This window comes from Thermobia domestica, chromosome 13 (assembly GCF_964235325.1).
Source record: "Thermobia domestica chromosome 13, izTheDome1.hap1.1, whole genome shotgun sequence".
Taxonomy (NCBI): domain Eukaryota; kingdom Metazoa; phylum Arthropoda; class Insecta; order Zygentoma; family Lepismatidae; genus Thermobia; species Thermobia domestica.
Genome location: NC_137466.1, coordinates 163,848,811 through 163,867,907, shown reverse-complemented (window position 1 = coordinate 163,867,907; position 19,097 = coordinate 163,848,811). Strand labels below are relative to the sequence as shown.

The 19,097-nt window shown below is 36.1% G+C and overlaps 1 protein-coding gene across 2 annotated transcripts in view; it reads right to left on the bottom strand.

Moving 5' to 3' along the window:
• The window catches only part of SNF4Agamma (SNF4/AMP-activated protein kinase gamma subunit), a 924,355-nt gene that overhangs the window by 295,683 nt on the left and 609,575 nt on the right, over nt 1-19,097 (bottom strand). For both annotated transcript variants that reach the window (XM_081736798.1, XM_081736797.1), the window contains one exon: nt 16,079-16,118. In XM_081736798.1, the coding sequence (XP_081592924.1) occupies nt 16,079-16,118 (40 nt within the window). The remainder of the gene's footprint in view (nt 1-16,078; nt 16,119-19,097) is intronic.

Here is a 19,097-nt window from a genome sequence, read left to right as displayed (position 1 = left end):
TTCTTATATATTCATTAATCGATTCTTATACTGGCAATTTAATTATTATTAACTTCTTATACATGGAATTTATTTATTAATCGATTTAATATTTTTAATTTATTCATCAATAGCTTATTTATTCATTAATAACTTTTATATTTGCTATTTATTTATTAATAACTTCTTATAGTTGCATTAATCATTTTTGTAATTTACCCATTGATAACGTATTATAATTGTAATGTAGACCTATTCATTAATAACTTATTTATTAATGAATAACAATTTATCCATTAATAACTTTTTTATATTTGCTATTTATTCATTAATTAATTCTTATGTTTGACATTTAGAAATGATTGTGATGGAAATCGATACGCTAAGCCGTATCAGTGAACTAATAAAACTATATGGACAAGCCATCCAGAATTCTTCGTCATAAACAGTACTGTCATAGCAGTGGCAATAACTTTAACTAGCAACAATAAAAAGTAGTGTTATTAAAAAGCAATAACCGTAAGAAATTTGGTCGCGTACCTTAAATACTATATCTAGAAAGTAATACTAGATATAAAGCCAAAAGCTTACGAGAAGCTGAGCCAGCTGTTAACGAAAAGAAAATGCGTCGCCTACGTGCTGATGTTCGTTCTCTCTCTCTCTCTCTTCTCTGTTTTGGAATTAAAAATCCATTTCCATCAGGAAGGAGGCTGGAAGAATTAGGCCACCGAACGGCAAGGGATTACAGAGAAGAACTACAAATAAAAAATAAAAAAGAGGGTTCGAGGGTTCATTTCCTTGTCACAGAATAGCTGCCTTACTTTCCTCCTGTCATTACGAGTATATATATATATATATATATATATATATATATATATATATATATATATATATATATATATATATATATATATATATATATTAAACGAAGGCAAGAAACTATCACAAAGAGGCATTGTTCTTTAAATAAAAAAGTGGATAACTAAGTACTATAAGCCAGGGAGCATTCACGGGGATTCACCGGGCCCGGACACCACTCCCCAAAACTTCCTATCACACATTTGGACACTCTCTCAATAAAACTATACTTGCACAACAGGTAAATGATTGAAGTAGCATCAAAATTTGATCTTACACTTCATCTATACTCTTTCTCTTATAAAAACAATATAGTTCTATTTTTCCCCCTGAAAAAATAGGTGAGATATTTTACAATTACTTATCGTCTTTTCGGGTGCAGAATAATAGCCGTTCAACATTAAATAGACGTAGAGGCTTATAGTATTGCCACTTCCTCAAGATTGGCGCCCCTTCCAACAAAAATTTCTGGCTGCCCGCCTGCCATAAGCGCGTCGAACGAACTGAAGCTTTGTTGCTTTGCATATCAGAGCTACTGGGCTTCGTTTCTCGGTCGTATTTTTTTTTCTGACTTCAAAATCCGTTCCTCAGTTGCGCATTTGAAATGCTTTGGTATTATCCCTACCCCACACAACAAAATCCTTTCTTCTTCAAAAATTAATTTCTATTTTTATCCGAATTTCTGGAAAACTGTCAACACTTATAAAGTTTATTATCTCTTATTTATTTATCACAAGCTAGCAGAATACCCGTTCTTCGCACGGGGTGAATACTTTCATTTTGGACGTAAAGGGCTATTTTTTTTATTTAAAAGGCATAGGAAGTGTGTTCGTCTCAGTGATCCCGAAAATTATGGATTCGACTCTAATATCGGCCATTTTCGATCATTATATATATATATATATATATATATATACTCTCCCCAAATTGCAAGGCTGAATTTGGATTTAAACGGCAGCGGAAGTGTCACTTTTCATTTCAAAAAGCACGAAAACAATAGATGCGACATTAATATCGGTCATTTTCGATCATTTTTAAATATATCCCCCTCCCCTAAGTTGCACCGTCAAAGTGAAATGATAAAAACCATCCCAGTCCAGAACCTCGTCTATGTTCACAATTTGATTGTCATAGCTCGGGTGATTCAGAGTTATTACGTTACAAACGTAGCGACTTTCATTTTTATTTATTTTTATATATCTCTCTCTCCCTCTCCTCCCCAAGTTGCACCGTCAAAGTGAAATGATAAAAACCATTCCAGGCAAGAACCTTGTCTATACTGAAAATTTGATCGAGATCGGTCGGGTGGTTGGTTCATGAGTTATAAAGTCACAAACACAGTCACGGTCATTTTTATTATAATACGAAGCTTCAAATAACACCGAAATAATGTCATTTATATCTGGTAACATTATCAGTGAGAAGTAGAATGATTTTTTTCCTTCTGACGACAAGCCCCACAGCCCTCACTGGTCTGACGGCGGCTCTGGTTCGATTCCCAGGTAGAAAGCACTGAAAGCCATTACAATCCAACGTCTCAATCTTGATTCTGGAAAGGGACGCTAACTTCAATGAATGAACGAAAAAAAAAAAAAAAAAAAAGACAGAGAGAGAGAGAGAGAGAGACTAACTCACAGAACAAACGGCAAAGTTTCAGTAACTACCTGAATTTTCCTTTCTTCTGTATGTTATTATGTTGGTTTAAAGTGTGTGTGTATATATAATAATGTGCCTCCTAAAACTTTAAAATTTCTTCCCTGCCCTAATAAATGTTGCTGGATAACAAAAGAGCAACGGAAAAACAATTGAAAGTGTTCGAATCAAGAGAATGGAGAACTTTTCAAAAAGTACCTGAACGAAACTGAAAAGAAAAGAAGAAACAACACGAAAGAGCTATCAAAAGTTGGGAAACAAAAGTATTGAACAAAGTAATTTAAGGACAAAGAAAGCTAACCTGAGACGTTACTTAAGAAGAAAGCGTCTTATTAGATATTCGATAGGAGGCGAAGTAGAGGATAAAATCACAAAGCCGTATTTCACAGAAAATTCTCAAATTGCATCAAGCAGACACGTAGCTATGGAGTGTCCAGGTGGTTCAGCCCCTCTGTGTTCACCTTCAGCCAGTGGCGTATTTAGGGGGAGGGCTTCCGGGCTTAAGCCCCCCCGAAATCTTACTATAATAAAGTATATGAAATATCTTGCAGAATTTTCACATTTTCAGGCAAAGCCCCTCCCCCCGAAAGTTAGGAAAGCCCCTCCCGAAGCAAAATCGTAAATACGCCACTGCCTTCAGCCCTCCTGAAATTTTCAGTTGCTTGTTTGTGTGTATGTAAAGCGAACTCTGTTAGCTCTCCCGAAAGTGATTTCGGCCCCGTCTTAATGTTCTACCTATGGGTTAGTGTATTCAAGTGGTGAAAGAATGCATATTATTATGGTCCATACTAATATTATCAAACGTAAACTAAAATTATCAAACGTGTTTGGCGAGTAAAAATTACCGGAAATTACTGTAGAAACTGGGAACGTTACAAAGCGGAGAATAATCTTCTGCATTCTGATTAGACTTATTATGAACTTGGACTTGAAAGAATTCTGACAAGATTGGATGAGTGACCGATTTCGACTTTTATTTATTTATTATTATTATTATTATTATTATTATTATTATTATTATTATTATTATTATTATTATTATTATGGAAAGCGTGGAGGTTTTCCAGTGAAACAAGCGTTTAAGAAACCAAGTGATACTATCGTTCCAGTACTACAAGCTGAAACAATCGGTCCCCAAAAGCATGTTGCAAATAAATTACTCATGGATTCGAGAGGATTCGGGGGACCAAAAGGCTGAATAGAGGTGAAATGCATATCACTTTGTAAGACTTTTCGCTCATGCAGATGTGATGTAATCAGCACCATAATCCAGGTGCTTTGTCCCTAAGATTTACTCAGGTATCCATTTTACAGAAGTTGGGTGAACCCCCTTGGCAACAATGGAACGAGAGTAAACGAGAAAATAATTTTGCCTCCTCAATACAGTTCACGCTAACTCGAACTCTCACTTGCTCGGGGACGCTCTTCTCAACAAGGCTCACGCTAACTTAAACTTGCTCGGAGTCATTCTCTTCAATGAGGCTCATGCTAACTAGAACATACGAAGTCCCACTTGCTCGGGCATTCTATCTTCAATGAGGTTCACACAAACTAGAACTCTCACTTGCTCGGGATCACTCTCTTCAATGAGGGTACGCTAACTTGAACTCATACTTCCTTAGGACTGCACTCCTCAATGAGGATTACGCTAACTCGAACTCAAATTTATTCGGGGTCGCTCTCCTCAATAAGGCTCACGCTAACTTGAACACTCAGTCGGGAATGCTATCTTCAATTAAGTCCACATTAACTAGAACTCATACTTGCTTGGAATCACTTTCCTCAATTGACTCACGCTAACTCGTACTCGGTCAGATTAGCTCTTTTCATTGAGATTGTGGATAACTAGAACTCACATTTGCTTGGTGTCACTTTTCTCAAATATTCACGCTAACTCGAACTCACACTTGCTCGGGAATCTCTCATCAATAAGGGTGATGTTATCTCAAACTCATATATACTCGAGGCTGCTCTCCACAATGAGGCTCACGCTAACTCGAACTCGTACTTCTCCGAGATCGCCCTTTTCAATGAAGCTCGCACTAGCTCGATCTTGCTGTTATTTACCTCACTGGGCTCGAACTTGCTCTCCTCAAATGAGCTGCCACTCGATCAGACTCACGCTCTGGCTCGTTATCCACTTATAGCGCTCGTGCTCATACCTCCTGGTGTTCAATTATTGAGCTCCAGGCTGATTGAAAACCCGAGAGACGGGCTTGCAAGTTTGGACATGTTTGATTAAGTAGGAACTCTACTGAAAGGTACACGCCTTATCGATTATCTGTTGTTACTTGCAAGTTCGGACATGTTTGATTAAGTAGGAACTCGACTGAAAGATACATGCCTTATCGATTATCTATTGTTACTTGCAAGTTTGGACATGTTTGATTAAGTAGGAACTCGACTAAAAGATACATGCCTTATCGATTATGTGTTGTTTGACCAATTTTCTGCCAGCAACATACAATTATTTAAACCTAACATACTTTCAAATAGTTAATTACACCCATTCACGAGCTTCCAACGAATTTATCATCATATTAACTACGATATTCGCTTACAACAAACATTTTTTCATTAATATAAGTAACATATCAGGCATTTTCTTCCTTCCTAGCATTTTCTCTCCCGATCAGTTAGTTATCTAAACATAACTTCTGCCATGTGATATTTTCCTCTTCCTTTAACGATATATGGAAGACTCGCTAACAGAATATAGTTGAAAATGTATAAAAGACTAACATATAACGCGAATACACTACTGTCTCCATCAGAAGTCTACTACTTATATCTTAACATTGCTGTTTCTGATTTGTGGCAATACTGAGAAAAAGCGCGACATACAAGAAGATACAACATCCTTCTTTTTCGTGTTTAGAAAAAGAAACAAACGACATGTCTTCGGCTGAAATAAACGTCAGTTGTAATTAACTTAATGCAATTTCTGCTGTTGCAATGAAGCAAACAAGAATAAAACAAATGAAAGCATGCTTGTAATTTTCCCCTTGCTACTTCCTTTCTACATGAATAGCATCGTTATACCGCCCCGGAATAAAAAGAGTAAAAAGAACAGGAAGATAGAACATTGCCAATTATAGTAAACAAAGAGTTGCACAGGCTCAATACCAACTAATTCCTCTATAGCTTACGGCAATGTTACACACCTTTATTTGACTGGTGATACACGTTTAGTTAGATTAGAAATAATAATAATAATAATTCAATTTGATTTTCAGCTTAGAGCTCCTTCCTGGCTAAGCGGTTAGCATACGTGCCTTTGTCGTGGAAGACCCGGGTTCGATTCAAAGTGGGAGCTCATGTGGTTCGGAATCCACATTAATCAGTAGGTCCAGGTCTCATATAGCCTCGTTGCTGAACAGGACGTGAAACTCAAAATCAACTCAACTCGATTTTTAGTTTAGCGTCTTTTTCAGCACCTATAGGCAGGCTATATGAGACGCGGACCTACAGTTTAATGCGGAATCCAAACCACATGAGCTCCCACTGGGAGTCGAACACGAGTCTCCCACGTCAAAGACGTGTACGCTAACCGCTTAGCCACGAAGGAGCTATAAGTATAATAAAATCACTCAGTTAGGATTTTAGTGAATAGTGAATGATGATAGTGAATGGTTAGGGGATGATTTGGTAAAATGAGAATGTAGGAGGAAACAAGAGAACCCCTAGAAATTCCAAAGCCTACCTTTTTCACCACAAATTCACATAGGCTGGGATCAAACTAGAGATCCCTTACACTAAAAGTGAGCGCTCTACCACTGACCCATCGTGCGCCCAAGGGATCATATTAGAATTGAGCATTGCCACTGCCGCTGCAGGCAGTGATATGTACATTCCGCGACAAAAGTTTCTTTCCATTTGGTACAATTTATTCTGTTAATAACGATGGTATGGCTTGAACGTACAGAAAATTACATTCTTTATAATGTACTGAAAGCTGTCATCAAATTGTCCTTCCATTCTGAAGTTATTTATGAAACTAATTTCATTTAACAGAAAGAACTTTTCTCACTGACTGTACAATCTCAAAACTGATGTTAACGTATTGTTAATGGATGTATGAAAAACGTAAAAAATTGTAGCATGAAGTTTCTAACTTACAGGTCTTTTTGGATTGTAAATTTCGCGAAACATCCCATGACAGTGCGCTATCACGCCCATGTATTGCAATACGCCAGATGGGAAAAAGTGGCTTAAATACAAAGTTCACCGCTTGAGAAAGGAAACAGGCACAATAACCCTGTTCTATGCCGAGGTAATTCAAACTGGATTGCTATTACCTATTTCTTAAATCCTACTTTTTTTAATTACTCTTCCATCTTCTTTTTTTGGCCTACCCGAAGGTCTCTTTCTCGTAAGCTTAAACGCTCCATCCAATCAGTGGTTTCTCATTTAATATTAACTATATCTGCTAATTAATGGATACCAAGAATACAATTTCCTTTACAAATCATTAGACTAACGAATTATATGTAAATTAATACGAATAATTATCAAAGGATCACAAGAGCGTTAAAAGATAAAAAAAAAAAGAATGGGAAATATCAGAGAAAATCACAAGAATGTTGATCTTCGTCATAAACTCACATGACCACCCCGAGAAAACCCACGAGCATGGTAGGCCTATTTGTCCACCACAAAGTTCACACGGCGCGAGCTGGGATCGAACCAGCGACCCAAAGCACCGGAGGTAGGATTGAACTAGAAACCTTCCATGGCATACACGTAAGTGTTCTGCCACTAAACAATTATGCTATTGAGATATAATTACCCTTAACTGAAAGTTATTCAATATATCTTTCAGATAACTATTATTTTAAATTTTGATATGGTTTCTGTTAAAAGAAAAGAAAGACAGTAAAATATTCTCTAAAGTTTCAGAGGAAAAAATACATAGCTCCTATAAATTTTATTATTAGGAATTAGATATCGCCATCTATGGCCATTTTAGTCCATTACGTATGAGTGATGATGTCCCTCGATTACCAGAGAAAATGGGGAAGGAAGAAAGCGGCCTAGGATCTTTATGTTACGTACCGTTCCGGTATTTGCCTGGTGTGTGAATGAGAAAAATCTCACTCAGAAGGTTGACCTGAAAAGGTTTATTTTTCTTACACTTTTTCGACCGAGTAGCGCCTCCAGGAATCGAACCCGGGAGTGCTTGCACCAAAGACGAGAACGTTAGCGACTACGCTACGCTGGACCGCGAAATTTTACTATTGAATAGCCGGTACGTAGCCACTTAGAACGGCTCTCGTTTTAAAATTTAGTTGAATACTGTCAACCGGGAAGGCGCAAATGAACAAATATGTTCCTATTTCTATTAATCAAGAGATACTCGGCTCGAATCCCACGGTAGATCATTCTGACGGAAATATACTCACGATTTTAATTCAGTTTTGCTGAGTGAAATTAAAGAAAAATACCTTGACTCTTTACTTTTTAGAATAGCCCTTTCCATATTTTAGATCAATAATAATAATAATAATAATAATAATAATAATAATAATAATAATAATAATAATAATGGTAATAGTTGTGATCAGTGGCGTACAGAAAGCTGGGACTCCGGGTTTTGATCCCCATCACCTTCCAACAAGATATGAAAAAATGAACTTTTTTCATATTAAGACATGTATAATAATCGTGAAACATATGAGTTTGGAAGTTTGATTCTCCCATTAATACAATTATATATATATGCCAATTTCTGTAATGCATACAAAAAGTCGACCAAACAAAAATATTTTCGTCTACATTGCTATTCGAACATATCAAAGAAACGGCACCAACAGCATGAGCAATTTTATGTTGAAAACAATTGTAAATTTTGTGTAATATTGATAAATGCAAATAACGACACTTTAATCTGCTAATAAGAAGTGAACGCCCCTTATTACGTTTAGGCAATGCAAGAATATGCATTACATATATTTACTATTTACATCAGTTGTAACACAAATATATATACACAGCTGTGCATATATTGATATTATAATCGATCAACAAATCGTGTTGAAACATTTCACACTGAAAAATATGTAACACTTCCATGCTTTTCGAAAAAAGAAAAATAGTTAAGACGCACATGTAGCAGAGACTATGTAGAACTTTCGTACTCTGGATTCAATAAAGTAAAGTATCCTATGTTGAAAATATGAATAAAAAAATATATCCTGGCAAGCGGCAACATGTAATCACAGTAAACACTAACCTACAAGCACATTTTCACAAAAGGACGACAAGACTAAATTTTAAAAAAAGAAAAAGAAAAAAAGTCTCTTAACATCATACGCGGAATACAAAGAAAAAATCACTACGACGACGACGAACAGAACTAGAGAAAGTGTCGTCACTGTCCAATTGCAATGTGTGGAGTTTGGGCTTGTACTACAAGCGTTCCAGTAAGTGGTGACGCCTAACGGAATTTGGACAAAACTGCTGAGTGGAACAGTCCTCCTCTCCTACGCAACTAAAATCCAACCGGCTCTCGTAACACAGAATCGATGTTACGAATTCGGACGGACTTCTAATGTAAGAGGACGCGTCAACGTTACGTTATTCTCACGAGCAATTTAAGAATATGATGATCGTATCCCTGCCGCATTACTCATCATATTTTCAAAATATTGCAAAATTCAAGGTGTAATTTCACATTTTTTTCATATGCTTCAAGTTTCTAACACCTATAACATATCAACATATTTTCTGTCGTGACTGGTAGATCACTTAGCCCTCCCCGCTTGTCTGGTGGCTACATAAACCACGCGTGTCTTTGATAACGGAGGGTCTCTGGTTCGGTTTCCAATGGGAGAGTCTTGAAAAATTTTAGAATGCATAACGGTAGTTTGGATTCCACTTTAATAAACTGTAGGTCCTCATTACATATAGCTATAGGATATTTCTAAACAACATTGATACCGTTTGGGAGGTGATTCTTGACGCTAAGGTAAGACGAAAAGTATAGACTAACTTGGGTGTAGAAATGCTTCCTTTCGGTATTATCATTAGCAAAAAATTTATTGAAAAAAAAAAAAAAACAATCATGACTTGAGAATAAAATGTCGGATCAAAGCTGGGCAAAACGGAATGCTTATTATTTTTCATTGCAGATTTTCTTAATGTCTCTCTCTCTCTCTCTCTCTCTCTCTCTCCTTCTGAATTCTAAAAGTGTTCTAACTTGAATGATGTACTACAGTCTTCATTCGCTTAAATATTGCACGCAATTGTTTATTTTTCTCATTGAGTTTTTTGATAAAATTTCTCAAGAATTCTTCACTTTTCCGGGCTTTCATTTGCACCGCCCCTGCACCACAACCAAGTGTGCATTAATGGAATCGATGACGAAAAATAATAAACATTCCCGTTTACCCGACTTTGATATAGTATTCTGTTCTCGTGTTATGGCTGTTTTTGCCATTTTTTCGACAAATTTTCGCCTGTACATGCCACCGAAAGGAAGAAACATTTCTACACCCAAGTTGGTCAATGCTTTTCGTCTTATGTTGGTGTTAGGAATCAACTCCCGAATGTTGTCGGTGTTGTATAGAAACATCCCGTAGGAAGAGACCGTAACTCCAATCCATAGACGAGCTCCTCCCTGGCTAAGCGGTTAGCATACGCGCCTTTGGCGCGGGAGACCCGAGTTCGATTCCTGGCGGGAGCTCATGTGGTTCGGATTCCACGTTAATCAGTAGGTCCACGTCTCATATAGCCTCGCTGCTGAAAGGGACGCTAAACTGAAATTCAACTCCAATCCATAGACCACCTGCAGCAACTTGAAAAGCTTGCATCCACTCTGATCATATTCTAAGCTTGTCGCCTCGACATAATGTCAATCAATTACCAATTACAGCCTTATTTCCTCCCTCTTTTTCCTTCCACCCTCTAAACTCACAAGCAAACCTTACGTTTGGGTGAATCGAGTTGCTGACAGAGACACATATGAGAAAGTAGTACTAAATGTGGTCAGTATTTCAGTGAAGTTATAGGTGCGAAGCTCCAGGGGTTTAGGAGATACAGCTACCAGAACATCACATGGAAGTACAGAATAGTCTTCATACAGTTGGAGGTAAAAGCTCTATAAGACCTCTTGTAGCGACAAAAGATGAATAGCAAATATATGGATACATATTAGGACTAGGGAGGTCATATAGTAAGGGTATATCTGACGGCGGCCATCTTAAAATCCGCCATTTTGATTTAAGGTTAAGTTTTTAAAATAGGAATAGGGTCATGTGATACATGATTTAAGGCGCAAATTTAATCAGAAGAACAATGGTGACGTTAATTTTGATTTACGGGCGATTGGTAAAAAGTTATAGGGAAATTAAATATTGTTGCAGCATATGTATTAGTCCTTTACCCCACCTTGTAATTTTTTTGTTAATGATAATAATTAAATAAAAAGAAGGTGGATAAATATTAGGTCTATGGTAAGAGTTGCCTTGATGGCGGCCATGTTCAAATCCACCATTTTGAATCAGACAAAGTTTTAAATAGCGAACGAGAAATAGATGTGAACAGGATACAAAAAAACAACGAAATGGCGTGCAAGTACAGCATCAAACAACTAACATTGTAACGCCAACATTCTATTTTTGATTAATTTCTAGCCCGAAGTCATCTATTGCATTACTCTATTCTCATTTAATTTTGTGCTGAATAATGATAAAGCAAAAATGGTTATACCGTTGGATTTATGGCAAATTTGCTATTAATAAGATGTCACTCGTTATGCGTTTTGTTTAAAACTTTTGTTTGATTCAAAATGGCGGATTTGAACATGGCCGCCATCAAGGCAACTCTTATCATAGACCTAATATTTATCTACCTTCTTTTTATTTAATTATTATCATTAACACAAAATTTACAAGGTGGGGTAAAGGACTAATACATATGCTGCAACAATATTTAATTTCCCTGTAACTTTTTACCAATTGCCCGTAAATCAAAATTAACGTCACCATTGTTCTTCTGATTAAATTCGAGTCTTAAATCGTGTATCACATGACCCTATTCCTATTTTAAAATCTTAACCTTAATTCAAAATGGCGGACTTCAAGATGGCCGCCGTCAGATATGTCCATACTATATGACTTCCCCCTAGTCCTAATATCTATCCATATATTTGTTATTCATCTTTTGTCGTCACAAGAGGTCTTATGCAAAATTTCAAACTTCAATTTTCACGTGTATACTGTGACAAACCATACTTCAATAGTGTACACCATGATGGAAAGACTACAAGGTGGTTGCATGCGCATGTCGCCTGGAGCGCTGTCGTGGCTGTTACGTCACCTGGTTTGCAAGATACAACGAGAAAATGCGCGGCTTTAAGTGACAAGTGGAAATTCTTTGTTACTTTGTTCTTTTAAATGATATCGACAATGCCTAATTGTGCGGTGTACGGCTGTTGTAATTATTACAGAAAAAACTAAGGGAACTAATATAAAATACTTTAGATTTCCTCAAAAAGAGAGGAAATGACTCCAGAAATGGATTTTAGCTTGCACGCGACAGGCAAAATAAACCTAAAATATGGTAAGTTTTACATAAAAGTATAAACAAATGCAATGTTAAATTAAATTATAAAAAAGCGATTTCATTATGTAGTTTCTTTATAGTATTAATAGTATGTAATAATAGTATATAGGGCTACAGTAGCTTGTGTTGATTCTAAATACAAAAATCCAATAGTACGATTTAAAAAGACAAACTTTGAGGCAAGGCCCGGATTCGAAATCATGAGAGAGGGGAACCGACAGAGGTGATCATTTCTATCATCATTTCCTTCTACATAACATATTGAGATAAAATTTTCCCCACAGAGACAGGCATGTAACTCGAGAAGGGAGGCACGATGATCTAGGAGGCTTACCTCCCTCGAGTTATGCAAATGAAGAGCATTGAACGCGTTAAAGTAGTTCAGGTCCCATTTCATTCTGGAGGTCTGCATTCCCTGTAGCCTCGGTGCTAAAAGGGGACGTTGCACTTCAAATTAATTAACGAATGGAAGGTTCGTAAAAACGATTAACGGTTACAAAGATATATAACAATGTATTAGATCAAGAGAATAAAGTATCCATCTACTATGTCAGGGTGACATTGTCGGGACATTTTTCCACTCAGATTTTGAAATTTTTGTTCATTTTAATCATAACTTTGGATAATTACATATAAATATTTAGGGGCCCCTCCAGAATTACAAAATTAAGAATGACTGCAGTAAATTTAAAAATATGGTAGAATCTCAACCAATCAACGAAGCACGGTAGCTCAGTGGCAGAAGGCTCACCTCTGGTGCAAGGGATACTGGTCCGCTTCTCGGTCAAGTGAGTTTGTGGTGGACAACATCGTGTCCGTGAGTTTCTCGGGGTACTCCCGCATTCTCATTCCACCAAATTCCACATAATCATTCACTTGCATTTATCTTTTGTCTTCTTTAGTCCACGGGACAGAAAAGAGAAAACTTATCAAGAAAATTAAGAAAATTATGTAATTGTATGGTTTATATGTTTTTTTTTTTTAGTCTAGCTGTAACACCCCTACATCGTCTTCACCTACGCCTAGTACTTTGTTTCTTGCTTGAAATAGTCAAGTTGCAATTTCTTTGTTTGAGGTGCTTTGTATATAAAGTTACATATTTATTTCTATATATTTTTAGAACACAATAGTATATGTAACGTTTTATTTCGTACAAACGTTTAATAATACAGTTTGTTATGGCGTAAATTTTGACACTAATATTCAGAGAACTGTTAGTTTCACCAAACCTTTAGTTTAAATACAAATTCTATAAATAAGCGATCAGCGATTTCAAATAAGATTATTTTTTTATAAACCAAAAATAAAAACGATGTTTAAAATATTAAATACGTGCGTCCCTGCTCAATAAAGATTTAACCTCCCCTGAGATTCTGACGAAACTTACGTGGGAGCAACCTCTTAAAAAATGAACTGTCCAAGCATAACGAAAATATACGTACGTGCATTTCTGTTTACGAAAACCATGAATTCTCTTTGAGATATTCTCAAAATTTATATGGGGTCATCAGTAAAGAATTCTCTTTCAAGCAAAATAATAATAATAGTAAATCAAAACCGATCAATGTGTTACGAAAATATACTTGAGCATACATAAATATATAATAATGAAATGCATTAACGACACACTGTGTTATAGATTATTCAGGCCTATGCATACTCGAGTGTATTACTTCAGATGTTTAAAAAAGAAAAGAAAGAAAGAAAAGAAAAAAAAAGAAAAAGCAGAAAATCTAGTGAGTAATATTGGCTTGTACAAGCTTCAAAGTTGTTTAATATGAACTGATATTGCTGCTTCTTTTGGTATTGTAAATAGCTTCCTTTGAATTAACTTTGCTTAAGCATTGATTACATTACGTTTATATAATTATTGTTTGTACTAAAATTTTTACTTCGTTGAAAATCACTATAAATAGAAGAGAAGTTTGCGTGTAAGATACCAGCGAGCAAGCGCTTGTTAAAAGTTCATCTGACTCTCGCTGGCCTCGTCTGCGACCAAGATGACGTCATGCGCCAGAGCGACAAGAATGTAGCACTGCATTGCATCCACCTTGTAGTCTTTCCACCATGGTGTACACTATTATACTGACATTTGTTTCAGTCTACAACGATAAATGTACTATATTTAAAAAACACAGAACATCAAACACACACAAATGTTAGTGAATGTGGACAAAACTCATATTCCATAAGGTTGCGAGGTCTTCGTCGCATTAAAGACAATTTTCTTACTCATAGCGACCTCAAAACTCCTTTAATAGGGCAAACGTTGCAGTTTTCTGTCATTTAGACACTGCACTGCACCCTCACCTACATTTGTTCTTTCCAGAATGATCCCTCAACACGAAAGTGTCAAAAATCAATTTTAGAAACATCTCTGAATATGTACTTAACAGGCCCGTATCCACAGGGGGTTTAGGGAGGGCCATTTCCCCCTAAATTTATACTGCAATCCATAAAATTTTCACGATGGCTTGCAAATAAACTATAATATGGTTGGATCGAGCCCCCTTTAATTTCTACCAGTCCCCCTCCTACATTTTTTGGCTGGCAACCGACCTGGTACTTAATAACTGTAAATACCTCATTTCCCTAGACGCGTTCACATAATTAACTCAGCATATTAATATCAAGGAGAGTTGGAATTCATTTAAAATTTAATAACATAACAATTCATAATGTCTCAATAGGTATACTACAGGGGTGGGGAGAACAGCAGGCTCTCTGGGCACCATTAGGGTAAAAAAAAAAAAAAATGGAAGGATAGTGAGACTATAGGAAGTTTTAATATTAAAATGCGTGAGGACCGTAGTTTAGTCGTTAGAACATTGGACTCAGATCGGCGTGGTCCCGCGTTCGATTTCCGGCCGGTGCTTACCAATTTTCGGCATCCATCCAGCGTCGTCAGGCAAACTATGGATTCACGTGAAAACAAGATGTGACGACCATTACATCTAGAAAGCTCCTGATGCGTCTGTTACCTGCTTCGCTAACAGATTGCGTTGGAGAGGGTCAGGTCTACAGAAGGGCCGTTACCAAGGGCGCCCATGTTGTGGTTTCCAAGGGGGGCAAGTATAAGCAACGTTTCAAATAAAGTTTCAAATTTCGCTTAACTAATGTAAAAATTCTATTGGGTTTTCGATATTCCCAAGTAAAATTTCCTCTTAGGGGGAGGGCGAGCGCCCCACCTTGCCCCCCTGATAGGTGTCCTTGGCCGTTACGTCTATTTATTATTATTATTATTATTATTATTATTATTATTATTATTATTATTATTATTATTATTATTATTATTATTATTATTATTATTATTATTAAAATGCGTGGAAGATCACAAGAATGGCTAATTCATCCATTGTGAAAGTGGAAGAACTAAAAAGTTAATAATCCTGATTTTTTAAAAAAAAATGTATTTTAAAAATCCTGATTCAGTAGAATTACAGAGCAATCTTCTTGGTGTGCATTCTCAGAACAAAAAGAACCCAAGAAAATGCAGTTCTAAGGCCGTGAAAAGTTCAAATCAAAAACACGTAAAGAAATTTTAAAAACAAAGAAAGAGAGACAATATCGAATTTTCCTTTCCTCCAAAAATAAAAACGAGATTATTATTATTGTTGTTAGTATTATTAACTCTATGACTATCTTCCAGAAACAAATTATAAATTCAGAAGTGTTATTATCCACCCGTACCAAAACAAGGTATTGTATTTAGCCACACAGTTATTTACATCAGATATTAATACTCTAAATAATGACATTACAACGTCCATATAATTCAAACTTTTTTTTTCTTTTAATATTACGCGCACCGTGATGTTTTAACATATGTATCAACTTGCAGTCTACGCAATGGTTAAGAAGATTTATCAGAGACTATTCTGCAATACTTATGTTCCTTAGGGGATAGTATGATTTTTTTAGTATCTTTGATAACCCGAACAAATTTAAAATTCAGGTACTCTTAATACCAATTTATTTAGATTATTAATGTTATACGGAAAGAGTATGACTAAAGAACACTTACTTTGTGCTGCCAGCTGTTGTTGGTGTGCAGCCGCTGCCTTCTGTAATCAAAAAGATAAACAAAATGTATAAGTATTAACACATGAAAGAATAACAGCGTAAAACTATCGTAAAAGTATTATATAAAAAAAATATAGAATCATATCATTGAATGATATACAACCCGTCTCAATCCCGTGTATTGTAAGGTCCTATAATATATAGGTTCCATCTATCGACTGAAGTTGAATATACAGAGTGTCTCAAAAGTCCCCTGACATAGGGTAACTCTGTTATTATCCGAGTTACAACAAAATGTAAGAGGTAAAACCGCCTCCCAATATGATGTTTTAAATCTAAAGTGAAGGTTTTGAGCTATACACCAGGCCCGTAGCCAGCCCAGAAATGTAAGGGTGGCCCGGCTGAAGTTAGGGGGGGGGGCGATCCAACCATATGATAGTTCATCACCATATTATAGTTCTTTTGCAAGCATACTGTAAACATTTTAGGGGGCCAGCAAAAATTTAGGGGGGACCCGGCCCCCCTAGACCCTCTGGATACGGGCCTGCTATACAATATTTTTGCGCTCAATGTTAAATGAAAATGCAGCGTTGCAAGTGAATGGAGTTACTGTCTTTTACTCTAACGTGTTGATGGCCAGACCTCATTTCAACTTCATTCACTTATGTTGTAGGTCCAGGTAAATGGCAACATTGCATTTTCATTTAACACTGGGCGCAAAAAGAGTGTACAGCACAAACGTCTCGTCCGATTAAAAAAAAAATCCCTTCACTTTAGATTGAAAACATCATATTTGGAGACGGCTTTCCCTCTTACATTTTGTTGTAACTCTGATACTAACAGAGTCGGGAGGGGGAGATATGTCGGAACTTTTGAGACACCCTGTATATATATAACAACCTAAGAGAAAATTGTATAAACCTGTAGTTCTCAATCTGAGGCGTAAAGAGCAAGGAAAGGGAACGCAAACTAGTGCTAGCAATAAACTGAGATATTATGAATAAAGCACCACTTTTAATGACCTTTTATTTTTTTTTTTTTTTGTTCTATTAAGCTTCACAGAGTTATGTATATGAATGACATTTTATATTTCCCATTCCTGTTCAATATTTCCACGCTATCGAATTTTAAAAAATATATTAACGATGTATTTTCTACGGAGGAAATTTTGACAGGAGTTTAATTATTTATTTTTGTAGTTTTTTTTTCTTCTGTCGCCAGGATGAATGTCTTCCCGCCCTTGGTCCATAGCGCTCATCCTAAGTTATCTTGACCCCTCGCCCCCCCTGAAAAAACTATTATTTACTATAAAACTTTGCAAAGATTTTGAACTCTTATAAATGTACCCACTTAGCTACAGCCTTCATTGAAAGCTTGCTGTAAAAATTTTAACTAGCTTTCATGTCTCAATTTTTACGTGATCCCCTAAAATTTTAATGACGCTGTAGTTTTCGTCATATTTGTTTCCCTAAAGCCTGTGAGCATACTTTGCCACTGGTAAAGAAAGATAGATATCAATTCCCCTTTCGAATTTATTTTGGTTAGTTAACGCAATGGTTCTCAACCTTTTTTTTTTTTGACTGATCATATGTTTTACTCAACGTCCAGGACATCACAATAAAGTTGTTTGCCACTTTTATTATAAATAATAATAATAATAATAATAATAATAATAATAATAATAATAATAATAATCTCTTACAATAGTGAAACCAATTAGTTTTTATAATGACTGTATATAGCACTGAATGTTATTGCTACCACTGGAGGGTTGACTGGTACAGTCTGTCGGTGTTTTTAACTAATTGTTATTAAATTCTTCATGATTTTTAGATTCTAAAATTTCGCGACAGGCCCGTATTCAGGGAGGTCTAGTGGGCCGGGCTCCCCTCTAAATTTTGGCTGCCCCCCCTCCGCCAAAATTTTCACGGTAGGCTTGCAAATTAAGTACAATATAGTGATTAACTACAATATGGTTGGATCGGGGCCCCCCTACATTTTTGGGCTGGCTACAGGCCTGTTTCGCGACACGCCTTAAGGGGACTGCGTGACACACCAGTGTGTCGCGACACCTCGGTTGAAATCCACTGAGTTCCTTTCCGATCTGAACTACGTGAGCTCCCGCCTGGAATCGCACCCGGGCCTTAAGCGCCGAAGGCACAAAGCAATTTCATTTCAGAATTACTTAGAAATGAATTAACATCTTCTGAATATATAGATTTCTAGTTTTTATTTTAAAGATACCACACACAACAAATTGATACCAAATCAGCAGACACACTTCGATACATATTATTAAGAAAGAAATTACGAAGCTGATTTTGTACTTTTCCTAGCCAATGATTTTATTCACCGTAGCAAAAATAACTCACATGTTCTTGCTCCAAAGTAAGTGAGAAACTCAACACCAGATAGTGCACGAAGCCAGCGCTTAGTGCTGCTATCTTTCGGTCGCATTTATAACTATTACTGCCAATGTGGTTCATTCCAAGTTCACATTGTAGTAGACAGGCATTCATCAATATTTTATCAGGATAAATATTTAATTAAAGTCAGTGGGTAAAACACATTCCTGCATAACTTACAAAATAATATTTATGTAACTACGGTTATTGAAGTGAAATATCCACTATTCCATTACATTACGAGTCACTTTCATTACGATGTTTTATTGCAATTTATATGTGCACGGTCACAGAAGTATTAAATACTCTAAATTAATTAATATGAATTATTTCCTTCAGTAATAAAATAATTATCGTAAATATGTATATCAGTTATATTGTTTACTTCCTATATATACTAATCATTGATTTTTATCGTGACATCCAAAATGTTCATTGAATTCCAACGGAAAATGATAATTTTGCTTCCTGATGATGCAATAACTGGAATTTTTATTATTATTTTACGTATTTTGGTCTTACTCTTTTATATTATTACTAGTTGAACCTGCGCTGTCTACACAGTGCATCATTCATATATGAACATGAATCTTCATGTCATTGATCACATCATCT